We start from the raw sequence: 19,317 nt of genomic DNA on the forward strand, positions 1-19,317 counted from the left end.
TGCCAGCAGGTAAGTACCCGCGTCTTCGGAGGGCAGACCAGGGGGGTTTTGTAGGGCACCGGGGGGGACACAAGTCAGCACAGAAAGTACACCCTCAGCAGCGCTGGGACGGCCGGGTGCAGTGTGCAAACATGCGTCGGGTTCACAATGGTTTTCAATGAGAGATCAAGGGATCTCTTCAGCGTTGCAGGCAGGCAAGGGGGGGGCTCCTCGGGGTAGCCACCACCTGGGCAAGGGAGAGGGCTTCCTGGGGGTCACTCCTGCACTGAAGATCCGTTCCTTTAGGTGCTGGGGGCTGCGGGTGCAGGGTCTTTTCCAGCCGTCGGGAAATGGAGTTCAGACAGTCGCGGTCAGGGGAAGCCTGGGGATTCCCTCTGCAGGCGTCGCTGTGGGGGCTCAGGGGGGACAACTTTGGTTACTCACAGTCGTAGAGTCGCCGGAGGGTCCTCCCTGAGTTGTTTGTTCTCCACCAGTCGAGTCGGGGTCGCCGGGTGCAGTGTTGCAAGTCTCACGCTTCTTGCGGGGAGTTGCAGGGGTCTTTAAATCTGCTCCTTGTAACAAAGTTGCAGTTCTTTTGGAGCAGTGCCGCTGTCCTCGGGAGTTTCTTGTCTTTTTCGAAGCAGGGCAGTCCTCAGAGGATTCAGAGGTCGCTGGTCCCTTGGAAAGCGTCGCTGGAGCAGGTTTCTTTGGAAGGCAGGAGACAGGCCGGTAAGTCTGGGGCCAAGGCAGTTGGTGTCTTCTGTTCTTCCTCTGCAGGGGTTTGTCAGCTCAGCAGTCCTTCTTCTTGTTAGTTGCAGGAATCTAAATTCTTAGGTTCAGGGGAGCCCTTAAATACTAAATTTAAGGGCGTGTTTAGGTCTGGGGGGTTAGTAGCCAATGGCTACTAGCCCTGAGGGTGGGTACACCCTCTTTGTGCCTCCTCCCAAGGGGAGGGGGTCACATTCCTATCCCTATTGGGGGAATCCTCCTTCTACAAGATGGAGGATTTCTAAAAGTAGGAGTCACCTCAGCTCAGGACACCTTAGGGGCTGTCCTGACTGGCCAGTGACTCCTCCTTGTTTTTCTCATTATCTCTCCTGGACTTGCCGCCAAAAGTGGGGGCTGGGTCCAGGAGGCGGGCATCTCCACTAGCTGGAGTGCCCTGGGGCATTGTAACACGAAGCTTGAGCCTTTGAAGCTCACTGCTAGGTGTTACAGTTCCTGCAGGGGGGAGGTGTGAAGCACCTCCACCCAGAGCAGGCTTTGTTTCTGTCCCCAGAGAGCACAAAGGCTCTCACCGCATGAGGTCAGACACTCGTCTCTCAGCAGCAGGCTGGCACAGACCAGTCAGTCCTGCACTGAACAATTGGGTAAAATACAGGGGGTATCTCTAAGATGCCCTCTGTGTGCATTTTTTAATAAATCCAACACTGGCATCAGTGTGGGTTTATTATTCTGAGAAGTTTGATACTAAACTTCCCAGTATTCAGTGTAGCCATTATGGAGCTGTGGAGTTCGTTTTTGACAGACTCCCAGCCCATATACTCTTATGGCTACCCTGCACTTACAATGTCTAAGGTTTTGCTTAGACACTGTAGGGGCATAGTGCTCATGCACATATGCCCTCACCTGTGGTATAGTGCACCCTGCCTTAGAGCTGTAAGGCCTACTAGAGGGGTGACTTACCTATGCCATAGGCAGTGGGAGGTTGGCATGGCACCCTGAGGGGAGTGCCATGTCGACTTAGTCATTTTCTCCCCATCAGCACACACAAGCTGGCAAGCAGTGTGTCTGTGCTGAGTGAGGGGTCCCTAGGTTGGCATAAGACATGCTGCAGCCCTTAGAGACCTTCCCTGGCATCAGGGCCCTTGGTACCAGGGGTACCAGTTACAAGGGACTTACCTAGGTGCCAGGGTTGTGCCAATTGTGGAAACAATGGTACATTTTAGGTGAAAGAACACTGGTGCTGGGGCCTGGTTAGCAGGGTCCCAGCACACTTCTTAGTCAAGTCAGCATCAGTATCAGTATCAGGCAAAAAGTGGGGGGTAACTGCAACAGGGAGCCATTTCTTTACACAAGCCCCCCCCAGCCCACAGGCCAGGAAACTCAGCCAAAGCTGGGAGAGTCTTCCTAGTCTGTCAGGCGAGGAAGAGTAGAGGAAATGGGCTGGTTTGTTGCAGGGCCTACTCTGCCTTACATCCTCCTGTTCAGGTCATTCCCTCTGGGGAACTGACCCACTTCCACAGTGATAGGACCTAGTCTGAATTGCCTCTTGTCTGTACTTTTTATGTCTCCACCCATTCTCTCTATTTTGGGGTTAGAGGTATCCACCTCTGCTAATCTTATCTTAGCCAGGGTCACCCCTAGCTTACCCAAAGAGGTTACCCAGAGCTGGAGTAACCCCACCATGACCAACAGGGTCAGGGGGCCTAACTTGCTATTTGGCATGGGGTCAGACCACCATGCCAAGGATAGTGCAGCCATAAAGGCTAACACCCAGCAGAGGCCACTGACAGCTGTCAGTGCCCAGAACCACACCTTTAGCTCTTCACCTACAAGGAAAGGGGCTAAGTTACAGGCTTCTTTGGATTCAGGGTGCCTGTCTGCTGTATTAGAGTGGGGGGTTACCACATCGTGTAGTAAACACCCTTCTTCCACTCTTTCTTCTGTTAGCTGAGGAGCCACCCACTCAGGCTTAACAGTTGCCTGACTAGCCAGGACTTCTTGTGGGTCAGGTTGGACTTTAACAGTGCCATTTTTGGAGTTCTCCCCTACTGGAGCAGAATCTCCCTGGCTTGCTGGAACCTTGGCTAAAGGTTGTCCACCTTGCCTACTCTGTTTTCCTTTCTTTTTCTTCTGGGGCCTACTTGCAGTTACTGCAGGGGCAAGACCTCCAGAATCCTTGGGAGAGGACTGGCACTGGACCAGTTCCTCTCTTGGGCTTTGACTAACCCCTGGGTAGTCATTTCCAAGGAGACAATCAAGGGGGAGGTCTGTACTGACTACCACCCTTCTCCAGCTAAAAGTCCCACCCACTTCTATGGGCACAAAAGCCACAGGCCTATCAGTGACCCTGTCTGGGCTAACTCTTACTCTGGCAGTCTCACCTGGGATGTACTGGTTTGAGAACACCAGCCTGTCATGCACAATAGTGTGACTGGCACAAGTGTCTTTCAGGGCAGTGGCTTGGATTCCATTCACCAGTAGGTGGTGGAAGTGTCTACTTCCCTCTGGAATCTCCAACTCACCTGTTGGGCCCTTTTTCCAGTTGAAGGCTCTGAAGACCGCCTCATCTGAGGAGTCATCCCCAATGGCTACACTGGTCACCCCTGGGATTTTGCTAGGGGGTTTGTTTTTGGGACAAGAAGTGTCCTTGGTGTGGTGCCCTGTCTGTCTACAGTTATGGCACCATGCCTTAGTGGCATCCCAGTTCTTACCCTGGTACCCACCTTTGTTTTGGGTTGTGTCTTGGGGCCCGCCCACCTGGTCTGGTTTTTGGGGGCCTACAGAGGACTCTTTTTCTTTGTTTCTAGTGTCACCCACTTTCTCCTGAGGAGGTTTTGTAACCCCTTTCTTTTGGTCACCCCCAGTGGAAGTTTTGGTTACCCTAGTCTTGACCCAATGGTCCGCCTTCTTTCCCAATTCTTGGGGATAAATTGGTCCGAGGTCTACCAGATACTGATGCAACTTTTCATTGAAGCAGTTACTTAAAATGTGTTCTTTCATAAACAAATTATAAAGCCCAACATAGTCATGCACTTCATTTCCAGTTACCCAACCATCCAGTGTTTTCATTGAGTAGTCTACAAAATCAACCCAGGTCTGGCTCGAGGATTTTTGAGCCCCCCTGAATCTAATTCTATACTCCTCAGTGGAGAATCCAAAGCCCTCAATCAGGGTACCCTTCATGAGGTCATAAGATTCTGCATCTTTTCCAGAGAGTGTGAGGAGTCTATCCCTACACTTTCCAGTGAACATTTCCCAAAGGAGAGCACCCCAGTGAGATTTGTTCACTTTTCTGGTTACACAAGCCCTCTCAAAAGCTGTGAACCATTTGGTGATGTCATCACCATCTTCATATTTAGTTACAATCCCTTTAGGGATTTTCAACATGTCAGGAGAATCTCTGACCCTATTTATGTTGCTGCCACCATTGATGGGTCCTAGGCCCATCTCTTGTCTTTCCCTTTCTATGGCTAGGATCTGCCTTTCCAAAGCCAATCTTTTGGCCATCCTGGCTAACTGGATGTCCTCTTCACTGGAGTTATCCTCAGTGATTTCAGAGTTGTTGGTCCCTCCTGTGAGGGAACCAGCATCTCTGACTATTATTTGTGGAGTCAGGGCTTGAGGGGCCCTGTTCTCCCTAGATAGGACTGGTGGGGGGGAATCACCCTCCAAGTCACTATCATCATCCTCTGTGTTGCCATCCTCAGAGGGGTTGGCTCTTTCAAACTCTGCCAACAGCTCCTGGAGCTGTAGTTTGGAGGGTCTGGAGCCCCTTGCTATTTTCTTTATTTTACAGAGTGACCTTAGCTCTCTCATCTGTAGATGGAGGTAAGGTGTGGTGTCGAGTTCCACCACATTCACATCTGTATTAGACATTATGCTTCTAAAAGTTGGAATACTTTTTAAGAAACTAAAACTAGTTCTAGAATCTAATTCAAACTTTTATCAAACTTTTAAACTCTAAAAGAAATGCTAACAGGGACTAACACAAGGCCCTAGCAGGACTTTAAAGAATTTAGAAAAATTTCAAATTGCAAAAATCAATTTCTAATGACAATTTTTGGAATTTGTCGTGTGATCAGGTATTGGCTGAGTAGTCCAGCAAATGCAAAGTCTTGTACCCCACCGCTGATCCACCAATGTAGGAAGTTGGCTCTGTATGCACTATTTCAAAGTAAGGAATAGTATGCACAGAGTCCAAGGGTTCCCCTTAGAGGTAAGATAGTGGCAAAAAGAGATAATACTAATGCTCTATTTTGTGGTAGTGTGGTCGAGCAGTAGGCTTATCCAAGGAGTAGTGTTAAGCATTTGTTGTACATACACATAGACAATAAATGAGGTACACACACTCAGAGACAAATCCAGCCAATAGGTTTTGTTATAGAAAAATATCTTTTCTTAGTTTATTTTAAGAACCACAGGTTCAAATTTTACATGTAATATCTCATTTGAAAGGTATTGCAGGTAAGTACTCTAGGAACTTTGAATCATTACTTTAGCATGTATACTTTTTACATAAAACACAATAAGCTGTTTTAAAAGTGGACACAGTGCAATTTTCACAGTTCCTGGGGGAGGTAAGTTTTTGTTAGTTTTGTCAGGTAAGTAAATCACTTACAAGTCTCAGGTTTGGGTCCAAGGTAGCCCACCGTTGGGGGTTCAGAGCAACCCCAAAGTTATCACACCAGCAGCTCAGGGCCGGTCAGGTGCAAAGGTCAAAGAGGTGCCCAAAACACATAGGCTTCAAAGGAGAGAAGGGGGTGCCCCGGTTCCAGTCTGCCAGCAGGTAAGTACCCGCGTCTTCGGAGGGCAGACCAGGGGGGTTTTGTAGGGCACCGGGGGGGACACAAGTCAGCACAGAAAGTACACCCTCAGCAGCGCTGGGGCGGCCGGGTGCAGTGTGCAAACATGCGTCGGGTTCACAATGGTTTTCAATGAGAGATCAAGGGATCTCTTCAGCGTTGCAGGCAGGCAAGGGGGGCTCCTCGGGGTAGCCACCACCTGGGCAAGGGAGAGGGCTTCCTGGGGGTCACTCCTGCACCGAAGATCCGTTCCTTTAGGTGCTGGGGGCTGCGGATGCAGGGTCTTTTCCAGCCGTCGGGAAATGGAGTTCAGACAGTCGCGGTCAGGGGAAGCCTGGGGATTCCCTCTGCAGGCGTCGCTGTGGGGGTTCAGGGGGGACAACTTTGGTTACTCACAGTCGTAGAGTCGCCGGAGGGTCCTCCCTGAGTTGTTTGTTCTCCACCAGTCGAGTCGGGGTCGCCGGGTGCAGTGTTGCAAGTCTCACGCTTCTTGCGGGGAGTTGCAGGGGTCTTTAAATCTGCTCCTTGTAACAAAGTTGCAGTTCTTTTGGAGCAGTGCCGCTGTCCTCTGGAGTTTCTTGTCTTTTTCGAAGCAGGGCAGTCCTCAGAGGATTCAGAGGTCGCTGGTCCCTTGGAAAGCGTCGCTGGAGCAGGTTTCTTTGGAAGGCAGGAGACAGGCCGGTAAGTCTGGGGCCAAGGCAGTTGGTGTCTTCTGTTCTTCCTCTGCAGGGGTTTGTCAGCTCAGCAGTCCTTCTTCTTGTTAGTTGCAGGAATCTAAATTCTTAGGTTCAGGGGAGCCCTTAAATACTAAATTTAAGGGCGTGTTTAGGTCTGGGGGGTTAGTAGCCAATGGCTACTAGCCCTGAGGGTGGGTACACCCTCTTTGTGCCTCCTCTCAAGGGGAGGGGGTCACATTCCTATCCCTATTGGGGGAATCCTCCTTCTACAAGATGGAGGATTTCTAAAAGTCAGAGTCACCTCAGCTCAGGACACCTTAGGGGCTGTCCTGACTGGCCAGTGACGACTCCTTGTTTTTCTCATTATCTCTCCTGGACTTGCCGCCAAAAGTGGGGGCTGGGTCCAGGAGGCGGGCATCTCCACTAGCTGGAGTGCCCTGGGGCATTGTAACACGAAGCTTGAGCCTTTGAAGCTCACTGCTAGGTGTTACAGTTCCTGCAGGGGGGAGGTGTGAAGCACCTCCACCCAGAGCAGGCTCTGTTTCTGTCCTCAGAGAGCACAAAGGCTCTCACCGCATGAGGTCAGACACTCATCTCTCAGCAGCAGGCTGGCACAGACCAGTCAGTCCTGCACTGAACAATTGGGTAAAATACAGGGGGTATCTCTAAGATGCCCTCTGTGTGCATTTTTTAATAAATCCAACACTGGCATCAGTGTGGGTTTATTATTCTGAGAAGTTTGATACTAAACTTCCCAGTATTCAGTGTAGCCATTATGGAGCTGTGGAGTTCGTTTTTGACAGACTCCCAGCCCATATACTCTTATGGCTACCCTGCACTTACAATGTCTAAGGTTTTGCTTAGACACTGTAGGGGCATAGTGCTCATGCACATATGCCCTCACCTGTGGTATAGTGCACCCTGCCTTAGGGCTGTAAGGCCTACTAGAGGGGTGACTTACCTATGCCATAGGCAGTGGGAGGTTGGCATGGCACCCTGAGGGGAGTGCCATGTCGACTTAGTCATTTTCTCCCCATCAGCACACACAAGCTGGCAAGCAGTGTGTCTGTGCTGAGTGAGGGGTCCCTAGGGTGGCATAAGACATGCTGCAGCCCTTAGAGACCTTCCCTGGCATCAGGGCCCTTGGTACCAGGGGTACCAGTTACAAGGGACTTACCTAGGTGCCAGGGTTGTGCCAATTGTGGAAACAATGGTACATTTTAGGTGAAAGAACACTGGTGCTGGGGCCTGGTTAGCAGGGTCCCAGCACACTTCTTAGTCAAGTCAGCATCAGTATCAGGCAAAAAGTGGGGGGTAACTGCAACAGGGAGCCATTTCTTTACACGTCCCCTGGGCTTTTGTGGTCTTCTCGTGAGTTTTATGTTTCGACGTCTTACTCACGGTTTTCGGCGTTTCTTCGGGCTCAAGCTCGTCTGAGTCCGACTCCTGAATGGAGAAGGTTTCTTCTTCCTCCTCGAAACGCCCTTGTCCTGTCGGCGCCAATGCTATCTGCAGTCTTCTCGCTCTTCGGTCTCTTAATGTCTTCTTCGACCAAAACGCTCGACAGGCTTCACAAGTATCTTCCTTGTGCTCTGGAGACAAACACAAGTTACAGACCAGATGCTGATCTGTATACGGATACTTGTTGTGACATTTTGGGCAGAATCGGAATGGGGTCCGTTCCATCAGCCTTGAAGAGACACGTGGCCGGGCCGACCAGGCCCCGACGGGGGATGGAAAAAACCCCGAAGGGCCACCGGAGCTCTTCCAAAGTCGGTGTCGATTTGTTGTAACTAACCCGATACCGAACGCAAACAATACCGACGATTTTTCCGAGATTCTAACTAACTTTCCGACCCGAAACACAGAGCGAAAAGGAACACGTCCGAACCCGATGGCGGAAAAAAAACAATCTAAGATGGAGTCGACGCCCATGCGCAATGGAGCCGAAAGGGGAGGAGTCCCTCGATCTCGTGACTCGAAATGACTTCTTCGAAGAAAAACAACTTGTAACACTCCGAGCCCAACACTAGATGGCGGGATGTGCACAGCATGTGTATCTGCAGCTACACATGCCATCGAACATATATATATATATATATATATATATATATATATATATATATATTAGTGTGTGTATATATATATATCTCTATACATACACACACACACACACACACATGTACTTTGGTAGCTTTGTGCATTTATTAGGATAAAAGTAGGTTAACATTACCAATGATTATCCCCTTTCAGTTGAAATAAACTATAGTAATTTCTGCTTTATAAAAGCAAGTCTATATAGTATCCTATTATGGTTTCTAAGGGGAAACCGAAAATCCTAAAGTATATATTTTGGAAATAATAGTAGAATTTTTGAATGCTAGTTTCAAGCACTGGTCCAAATAATCTCTTATCCCCGGCATGCGATACTGGCTGCACTCATGCTTTACTGCTGTATTATTGTCAAGTACACGTTTCCCTATGGGAATTCTTCTGGAACCTTGAGAGCTGTCCTCTAAGAATTGAGACACTAGCTCTTCTGACTTTTCATACAGACGTTTCCTAACCTTTCTTTAAAACAACCACAACCCCCAACAACCAAAGAAATCAATATGGAAAACAAATAAAGCCAATTATTCATTTTTGGCATTTTCCCTACAATATACTGCCATGCTCTGCACAATCTGGGGTACATGCTATTAAGTTTTAGTGTGTCTACAAAGTTAACTGATCTGGTGCAGTCACGGTATGATAACTGTAATTTCTTGTTTTCATATACACAAAGGAAATATCAGATTATTTCACACTTAGCACACTTTGTTTATATACTCAGACTTGAGAGGTTTGATTCATAAATGTTACGTTGGATTCACAAACATACTTGGGAGGTTTCTCCACAGTGCGGTAAGTGTTGAACGCCTGAAGCTGCTGTTGCACACCAACCAACGAGTTGGCGAATTTGCGATTATTCAAAATGATGATGGTTTGTTCAATCCACTCAAGAAGGTCAGAAGCCAGCGATTCATACTTTTCAATCATTTTTTCCGTTTCTATGGCATTATCGAGGACCTGGAATAAGGAGTAGATGCAACAGTTGAGCAAGACACCCAATCTGTGGAACAATATGAATCCATGCTGCTCCAATCACAACAAAGATAAAACTAAGTGTAGATGAGTTAAGATGGTTAACAGAGCACAGTACTTTAAATACATCAATGAAATGCAATAAATATTTAAGATTTACTGACTGGTCAGACTATCTTAAACTGTAAGAAATGTAACTAAGAAGTAGTCTACAAGTTTCTGTTGTGAAAATCTTCAAATCAGTATCAAATAACACTTAGAATCATCAGTTCTTCTATCCATCTCCTTCCTACCTCATTCTCAATTATTTTCAAATGTCCATTAGATCTGAGCTTATGAACAAAGTGGTGAACTTGACAAGCAATATCGCCCTGCCAATACACTAGCAAAACACATCCCCACCAGCTTGCATCAGAAACCTTCCAATGATCAAATACAAATATTGTGACTAAGTTGTATCTCCAGAGAAGTAGTCCAGTCCTTGAAACATGCAATTATCACCACTCACTCTGAAGCATCTCACTGAAAAATCCATATTTTTTGTCAATCATCTTGAATGCAAACCTTCTTGTCTCTTATCAGTGTTAGAAATAGGGTCTCTAGATGGTAGTAGGTTGCACCCTTTCCAAGTAGGTATCCTCACTAGTCAGGGTAAGGGAGTCGCACAGCTCAGATAACCCCTGTTTCCCCCGCCCCAACCTTGGTAGCTTGACTCAAGCAGTTAAGCTTATCTCAGAGGTAATGTGTAAAGTATGTGTACACACACACACACAGAGTAAAAGTGAAAAACACATCACAAAACACTTCACACCAGTTTAAAATAGAAGCCAATATTTATCTGAGTAAAACAAGACCAAAACAGCACACATCCAACATACACAGGAAAATATACGAATTTTCAAAGATTAAATGTAGTATACCGGTTGCACAATAGCTCCAACTGAGGCTAACCTAAAGACTTGATGAAGTTGCTTCCAACACTCCAGCGCCACCCACAAGGGAGTGCAGTCGCCCACAGAGTCATATAGAACCCAGTTACAGTACCTTGGAAAAGATGAGGAAATAACCAGGCTCCACAGAGTCAGGGAGGTGAGGCGTCACTGGAGCCGGTGCGGCGTCGGTTCCCAATTGCCACCAGAGAGGTGAGGCATCATTACTGCTAAGCAGGGGAGGTAAGGCGTCAGTTCCTTATGTTTTTAGAGAAGGTGATGCGGCATTGGCTGTGAGGCATTGGTTCCTTACGACAAGACGTGGTAGATGAATCCAGCAGGTGAGGTGTCGCGATCACACCATGGGGCCACAGAGTTGGAGTAGGGTGCCACGGACGTCGGCGACACAGCACTCTGGACTCTCACTGTGCATCAGGCCTGCATTATAGGTTGCAGTTGTTGCACTCAGCATGGACCACAGCTTCGGTGCAGGCAGCGCCGTGGGGCTCAGAAGGTGGCGCCAGTTCAGAATTCATTTTGGAAGTCGAAGCACTATTTTTTTCCTATTTGCACCAGAATTCACTCCCAAGGGCCCAGGAGATGGATTTGCCACCACTTGGCAAGTCAGGACTCTCAGTAAGAGAACTCAAGCATTGGTGGGCGAAGTCTCTGATGTCCCTGAGACTTAACAGGAGGCAAGCTCAGTCCAAGCCCTTGGAGAACCTTTGGAAGCAGGATGTAGAAAGCCAAGTCCAGTCCGTTCACTCCAAGGACAGAAGCAGCAGCAAGCCAGCACAACAAAGCAACAGGCAGAGTGGCACTTCCCTCCTACAGCATCCATCTCTTCTTCCTGGCAGTATTTCCTCAGTCCAGAAGGATTCTAACTATGTGGTGTCAGAGGTCAAGTACTCATACCCAAACTTCAAAGAGATGTCTTTGTAGTGCCCAAGACACTGCCTTTCCCTGCCCTGGCTCCAGCCACACTCCAAGGGGCTGCAGACTGCTTTGTGTAAGGACAGGCACAGCCCTATTCAGGTGCAAGTGTTAGCTCCTCCCACGACTCTAGCTCAGGAAGACCAATCAACCTGGTGATGGGCCATAAGGATACACAGGGCACACCTCAGCTTCCTTTGTGTGACTGTCCTGACCCAGATGTGTATTCAGCAGACAGACAGAGGCACAGAATGGTTAAGGAAGAAAATGCCCACTTTCTAAAAGGTGCATTTTCAACATTTGCAATTCAAAAACCAACTTCACCAAAAGATGTATTATAAAATTGTGAGTTCAGAGACCCCAAACTCCACACCTCGATCTGCTCCCAATGGGGAAACTACAATTAAGAGACATTTAAAAGTAATGCCCAAGTTACCCTATGGGAGGAAGAGTCCTTGAAATTGTGAAAAATAAATTTAGCAGTATTTCACTATTAGAACAGGTAAAACACCAGTAAATGTCCTACCTTTTAAATACACTCCACCCTGCCCACAGGACTGCCTTGGGCCTTCTTTATGGGTTAGATACAGTTAGTAAAAGAGAAGGTCTAGGCCTCATGAATGGTTGCATTTGCCAGGTCGACATGGCAGTCTAAAACTGCACACACAGACACTGCAATGGCAGGCCTGACACATGTTTACAGGGCTACTCCGGTGGGTGCCACAATCAGTGCTGCAGGCCTACTAGTAGCATTTGATTTATCGGCACTAGGTACTTATTAGTAAATCAAATATGCCAATCATGGATATACCAATCACCAATACAAATTAAGCAGGAAACACTTGCACTTAAGCACTGGTCAGCAGTGGTGAGGTGCCCAGAGTTCTAAAGCCAACAAAACAGATCTGAAAAAAGAAGGAAGAAGGCAAAAAGTGTGGGGATGGCCCTGCAAAAAGGGCCATTTCCAACAATCAAAATCCTAGCAATGGAAATAATTGACAACTATAGTAGTATATGGAACACCGCATTATCAGGCATGATAAGTCAGGTTTTAGATAGGCGAGAAGAACTAGACAAAATGAGAGGATCCTATACTAAATTAAAATCAGTAGAGCAAAGTGAATGTTTCAGGAATGCATGTTTGGGATCTCTACTGGAGGGTGACGTAGCTACCAGGGGGTCTGAGAAGTGTATTATGTGAACCTGGAGTGCTGTGAAGATCAGTAATAGGGAGAATTCTCATAAAGGGTCTGGCAGAGGGCGGTATAATAGTGTATATGCAGCAAAGCACATTGTTCCTCAGAGTGGCAGATTTGAGGGCTCTAGCCGTTTCAGGGAAACAATGAGTAATTTGTCAGACATTTTATGTTATAGTTCTGTCATTGTAAAGTGATTTAAAGTGACAATGACTTAAATAAGCAATGAGCACACTTGCTCCAATTGGCCTGGCTTGTCTGCAATTGCAAAATGTGGCACCTCCAAGACCTTGTTTCATTTACGATTTAAAGTATGCAATATTAAAGCAATACTTTAGTGAGAGCATTTTTTGTGGACACTGGTGCTAATCTTGAGACATTAAAAAGGTGAACATGGTGCATGGGTGTGTTCTCTCTAAACTTAAACAAGAGGGCTGATGAGGAATATTGTCCACTTTCTTAGGGTGTCTACTCAGAACATATATCACCTTTCTGGTGGTTACAATGGAATGTTTATTTAACCAGGGGGCATTTCAGTTCAGAACCTAATCATCAAACTGCATCTGTTGCTGCAGAGCAGTGTGAGGGTGAAATACACACCAATGAACTGAGTAAGCATTTTTATTAAGGGGGGAAGATGTGGACTCAGAACAACTTGAGTTTAGGGTTGATCTCTGGACTAAAGTGATTCCTTTGTTTCCCTCTATAACCCAATGTATCTAACCAGCATAAAAACAGAATTCTGTATATATATTCACAGATCTATGCTCCTTCTATACTTTCACATTACCCTAAAAAAAAGGTTACACACATGCAAAGACACAACCATTCGTTGAGCATCTATTAAATATTTAGATCAAGCCAGTCACAAAAGGTTGAGTATATAGTATACGCAAATTTATCAACTCATTAACAGAACCAAACTCACTCATACTATACTTTTCAAAGCACACAGACACACACACACACACACACACAACCACTCATGACATTTTATGTGAATAAAGTAGAAATTGAACATCTTACTTAAAACATTCAGTGGATCAAAGATCAGGACGAAATGGTGTGCTGAAAGTGTTCATTCCACACATCACATGCCTACAGCTCCCACTCCTGCAGACATACTTGCTTGTGTGTACAACAAATATTGTAACACTGTTTTGGTTCCTGTGATGAAGAATGGTGTTTGATTTACACTAAACCTTTGAGAACCTTCTGCAAGAGTCTGCAGTAACATGCCATAAAGCACAGCATATTGTAGATTAGGACCATAGTACTAATTAACGGTGCACTGTGTTGAAGTCAAATTAACAAAATCATGTGCTCACTTACTTTTCCAATACGTTTGCCTTCCACTGCTAAGGCCTTCATCTTGGAGAAGTAGTGGTAATATGTCACCACATACGTAATGATGGATTTCTCATCAGGATGGTCAACGCTGATGTCTGGAAGAGAACGAAGAGCATTATTAAAATAAGCAAGCAATAGTGCTACTAAAAGTCTTAATTTTAAAATGCTTCTTATGTACCCTTTTGTGTGCAACCAATTCTGGACCTTGAGTCCATTGAATAAGGAGGTGGGAGTGTAAAGAGGAGTTTGAAGTTAGACAGAGTATCTACCAGAAACAGCAATAGATATGGATACTTCTAATCATAGAATCCTCACTGTCAGAACAGATACCAAAGTAGCACCTCCCAAGGTAGTGGGCCTGCGGAATGGCTCAGACAAAAAGTCCTGCAGGACAAAAAGGGCAAAATGCCCACCCTGACTGAACTGTCAAAGCAATAGTGCTTCATGAGCATGAGCACTGATGCCCACATAAAAGCCTGCTGGCATGCATCCACGACAGGCGCTCTGCATGCCAGCACAGTAGTAGCAGCCTTGGTTCAAGTGGAATGGGCCCTCAATCCTTAGCTTGGGTGCAGCAGATTTTAATAGAAAGGACTATCCACCGGAAGGTGGTTCTTTTCTGCACTATCTTTCCCTTCTTTGTTCCTGAGAAGCCCACAAAGAGTTGATCGTCCACTTGATGGTCCCTAGTATGATAAATGGAGAAATCAAAGAGCTCTCCTTGGGTCTAAACAATGGGGCCTCTCCTCCTCTTTGGAGGTTTAAGGCTGGCAAAGAATGGCCAAAGAGATTGTCAGCAAGACATGGAAAGGTGCTGCTACTTTTGGCAGAAATGCAGCTCAAGTTCTCAACACTAGTTTGTCTGGAAAAAATGTTGTGTCTGACAGCTGGACTTAGAGTATTTGCAGCTCAGTCAAGTGCTAAGCCTGTGTTGTTATAACAACCAGAAAGACAACTTTCAGGATCAAGATATGTAGTGAACAACTGTGCACTGGTTCAAATGAAGAGCACATTAGCTAATTGAGACCAAAATTGAAGTCCCATTGTGGCATCACAAATGGTCCAGGCGGAAATATACATTGTAAACATTTAAGAAATTTCACTTAAACAAGGAAGGATGATCCAGCAACTTCAATGCTATTTCTTGCTAGGCCAACAATAAATAACACTTCAGACAGCTTTGCTTGTAGCGGGTCAACCTGGCAGGAGCCACACCACGCCACAAGCTTGTCCCACTGCCAGGCATACATCGATTTCGCAGCTAGGCAACTGGCTAGCAGATTAACGGCCTTAGGAGGAAAAATGAAGGAAACTAGCTGCCTCCACTCAATCTCCACACAAGGAGATACAGATTGTGGTGGTCCAGGGGCAGGACCATGCCCTGTTGCTGCCATAGTAAATCCTCCCAAAATGGCAGCTTGATCGGAGCACAGGTGCTCATGCCCAGAAGTTCTGGGTACCACACCCTCGTGGCCTGATCTTCTTCAGAATTTGAGCCAGAAAGGGTAGAGGAGGGAAGCCATATAGGAGCCCTGAGGTCCACTCTCAGGGAAGTATGTCTCGGAGAGAGAGTCTTCTTGGGAACTCTATCTTGCTAACATGCATTCCAGTATGGCCTTCGGGTTCATCCTGACTGGGCTCCAAACCAGGCACCAAGGGCATACATGGGTATCTACCAAGGCCATCTGCTTTGACATTCCCTACAAGTTTTAAACCCTGTTGATTTGGGAGATTACATATTTCCATTGCACATTTGGTACAAATAAATATTTTTGTAACTCCTTTCTCCAGTGGAGTGGTGCTCCAGATCTGCAGTTCCAAGTATTGGAAAAGCAGTGATGCAACACAATTTTTGTTTTTGTTTTTCCACCATTGTGTGTGGAGTTACTAGTACTATTTACTTCACATGGCCACTCACAGACATCAAAAGACTGGTATCTTTGGAATGGAGGGAGCAGCTGCATGGTCAGCCCAAAATTGCTCCTCGCTGCAAGGGTGATAACCAGACCTGGTGCACTCAACAGGTAAGATGCCATTGGCAACTTACTGAAAGTGACCCAAATATGTTTGTCTGAAAGCACCCTACTGAGATAAGGAGCTGTTTTACTAACTATATGCTGCACCGCAAACTTAAAAAACCAGGAAGGGTAAATGTGCAGCTGTTTGAGTTGTACTGCCATTTTTTGGTAAGGTCCTGCAGGTGTGCAATTTCTACTGAAATTTTGTGGTCATGGGCCCAACAACACAGGCATTGCACCTCTGTTGAGAGAAATCAGAGTTCCATACTCCACTGATTTCTAATGTAAAACACGGAGGTCGTAACGTCTGTCCTAATCTTAACTGCTGAAACTTACATCAGAGCTGGTAAAATCTGCAGTGCTAAACAAAGCATGCACCTCTAGCAAAATGATGCGCAGGACATTTTCCTGGCTTGACCAGTGAGACTGGAACGATAGCGCTTGGAGGTGTGCTTTAAGTTAGCTAAGGAAGCATCTATAGTCATCAAAAAGTGCAGGTCTGGCCTCTTAAGGGACAGTCTAATCAGTATATTACCTGAGCCCCTTATCCAGGTGTGTGCTGGACTGACCTACACTTTGTCACACGTGTCCATCAACCTGTCTTCGTTGTCTGCCTAGGGGTGCCTTGACCTGTCTCTTAAGTAGACAACAAAACAAGAAGATGTAGTCCTTAACAACACCTTCTATCGCCTGAGTGCAAAATGTCAATACGAAGGCCACCAGAGTTGATGAGTGTCTGTGCTCTGTCTTCAGCTAGGGGCCGAGCAACAGATTCCGAAAAGAGTCCCAGAGCAGGAGTTAGACCAACTCTTCCTAAAGAATCAAAAGCAAAACCGCTGCTTGCAAAGAAACTTCATTCTTTAAAAGTCTTTTTCCCGAGTACTAATGTTGTATCTGAAGTATGGTTGTCTCTAGGAAGAGAAGATCTGAGTACATTCTCTATAATTATTAGCTGAACGCAGGCTGCTTATAATACTCTATTAAACGAGAGCAATTTTATAGTGCAGCTGTGAAGAAAGTACTGGAGATTCAGTGCCTGGCTGAGTAATGATTATTGCAGGTGAATCTATCAAAGATACCACGTTAGAGAATGCTGCATTGCCAGTTGGAAAAGTTTAAAAGTGGGCAAAAGAAACAAAAGTAGTTTTTTTGTTTGTTTTAAGTGCCTCTTGGCGATGCCATTAAAGCATAGGGACTACAGAAAAATGAGTCCCTTTTTCACTGGAAGTTGACACTAGTTTTTGGACTAAAGATTTTGTGATAACCAAGTAGCTATCCAGTGTAAAATTGGCATTCGGCGAATTCTAATGCACGACTTGCTTCCATCTCATTTATGTTACCCATTAATATTTGATCAACTAAAGCCTAGCTGTTTTACACATCTGATTTGTAAGCAAAGCTAGTCTAATTTTTGGGATACATATTTAACCACTGTTGATTGGAGAACATTAAATATTGGCTTTTGATTAACAATACCCTAACATAAAAATGTTCAAAACAGGTATTTTTTAATTAGTCATGGCCTTTAAAACATTACATGAATTATTGGCATCAGCCTCCGAGGGCTTAGTGGGTAATTTTGATTGACGGGTGCTTAAGCTCCAAAGAAGCCAATTTATATTCAACTTTTGGTAATCCAATTAAGTGACGACGCCTTCCACTCAAGGCCCTGTGATAAGATGTAATGTGCCCGAAGGCAGATATCCAGACTGCTGCTGACTCTAGCCTGTGTGATTTCAATAGCTATTTGGATGGAGCGAATATGGCACTGGCTTCATTGTTAGTGAAACAGTCTGTTTAAATGATCATTGGATGGTCCAAGAACTAGAGTCAGAAGTCACGATGAACCAACCATAGTGGGTGCAGGAAATAATGCAGGATTTCACACAAGGGCTAGCGGAGAATCACAGAATGAAAGCTGTAAACTCCATTTGCAGTCCATACAATGAAATGTAGGGAGAGAGGGAGAGAAGGATAGAGGGAGCGAGAGAGACCCCCGCCAACCCCCCCCCAGGTTTTAAAATGACATGTTAATAATTTCTTAATTGGGGAGAGGACCCAAAATTCCCTATTTTTAAATATACAAATCAATATGTTCTTCTTGAGGGGGGAACCTTTGCCCACCCCTAAAAATACCTTTCCATTCTATACTCTTGCCTACCGTAAAACCCCCGCCGGGGGTGTGGAATTCCTATAGCCCGACACCCAGGACATATTGTTTCGGGTCAAGGACAACTAGTTTTCATATTTATTTTGTCCTTGGGACAAGTAGGCCCAATCACCTGCAGCACAAACCCTTTGGCTGCCAGTTTATAGGACCACAATGGAGTAGGGAAGGGAATTGTCTGCAATTGAGGTAATATTTGTGTACATATGCTAATGCTGTTCAAGCTTTTATTTATGGTTCATTAATGCAAAGTCTTTATTAGGATGAGCACTCTAAGTACATGTTGCAAGCTCGGACTGTAGTACTGACAGTGGTACCAGTAAAAGCAATGTGTGCACACGTTTGCAAAGTTTAACAATATGAGGCTACACGTAATGCTCCCAGAGCGCTTTCTGATTAAATGCAAATATTTGCAGAAGCATGAAAGCAAGATTGACAATTATTTGCTTTCAAAATAAAATGTTCACAAAAAAACGCAACTAGGAAAAAACATGTTTTGATAAATTACTATAAAATGTTAGGTACCATTTCTTTGAAGCATCTTCAGTGAAATGTTTTGATGCATGCTAGTATTTTCAAAAAATATTTATAAGGGAAAAATCAGTGAAACCACTTTCAACAAGATTATGAGAAACATGAAAATAAACAAGCACTGGCAAAGCCAATAGGTCGAATGTTGGTGGGTCAGTTTTGGTTTTGTCAATGTGTGTCTTATTTTGACATCGCTTTTCTAAAACCTTATTGTTGTGGGAGCTGCCGGGCCCTCACCATTGCAACAAACACTGATAAAAAGCAAGAATATTTTTTCATCTAAAAAAACACACCTTACCTCAAAGGTTTCTGGCACCAAACAAAACATTTTTGTGTGTCAAAATGCTCCTTGTGAAAGAACAGATTGCTATCACTCACACTGAAGCAACCCGATAGATGGATAGAGAGAAAGACAGAATCATAATTAAAAAAAACTGTCTTGGTTAACACCAGACTTAAATAGGGGCCCAATTGTTAACGGGAGTCATCAAAGTGCACCCATGATATATATTTCTTTGCATTAGTGCAGATTTACATATTTCTTGAAGTCACATGAATTTACAGAAGTAGACCAAGAAATCATACTCCTAGAAATTGTTTGTGAACTGCATTTTAGCACAAGCAAATATACATGTGTAGATTTGCTCATGTGAAAATATCTTGAGAGTTTAGGAGTTCCCTTTCCTTCTAACCATTTTTCCCCAACTCTAGAAGAAGTTTTACTTCTGCCCCTTTCATGAGTAAATTCCCAACCTTACCCAGTTTTGGAAAAGATTAGGGAAGAGCATGTGAAAACCCATAAAACACGCAAGGTAGTAGTTTTTCTCAGACTCAAAAGGGCATTCCAAACCTGGAACTTTTGCTTACCGCTGCCTCCAGCCCCAGCATGTAAATCTGCCGAAAGGTGGTATAATAAGGCAATTGC

General features: G+C 45.4%; 1 protein-coding gene across 4 annotated transcripts in view; it reads right to left on the reverse strand.

Moving 5' to 3' along the window:
• Positions 1 to 19,317, reverse strand: part of SPTBN1 (spectrin beta, non-erythrocytic 1) — a 502,311-nt gene that overhangs the window by 207,574 nt on the left and 275,420 nt on the right. For all 4 annotated transcript variants that reach the window (XM_069234188.1, XM_069234189.1, XM_069234190.1 and 1 more), the window contains 2 exons: positions 13,659 to 13,771; positions 9,066 to 9,253 (listed from right to left, as the gene is read on the reverse strand). In XM_069234188.1, coding sequence (XP_069090289.1) covers positions 9,066 to 9,253; positions 13,659 to 13,771 — 301 coding nt within the window. The remainder of the gene's footprint in view (positions 1 to 9,065; positions 9,254 to 13,658; positions 13,772 to 19,317) is intronic.

The sequence above is a fragment of the Pleurodeles waltl genome, chromosome 5 (assembly GCF_031143425.1).
Source record: "Pleurodeles waltl isolate 20211129_DDA chromosome 5, aPleWal1.hap1.20221129, whole genome shotgun sequence".
Taxonomy (NCBI): Eukaryota; Metazoa; Chordata; class Amphibia; order Caudata; family Salamandridae; genus Pleurodeles; species Pleurodeles waltl.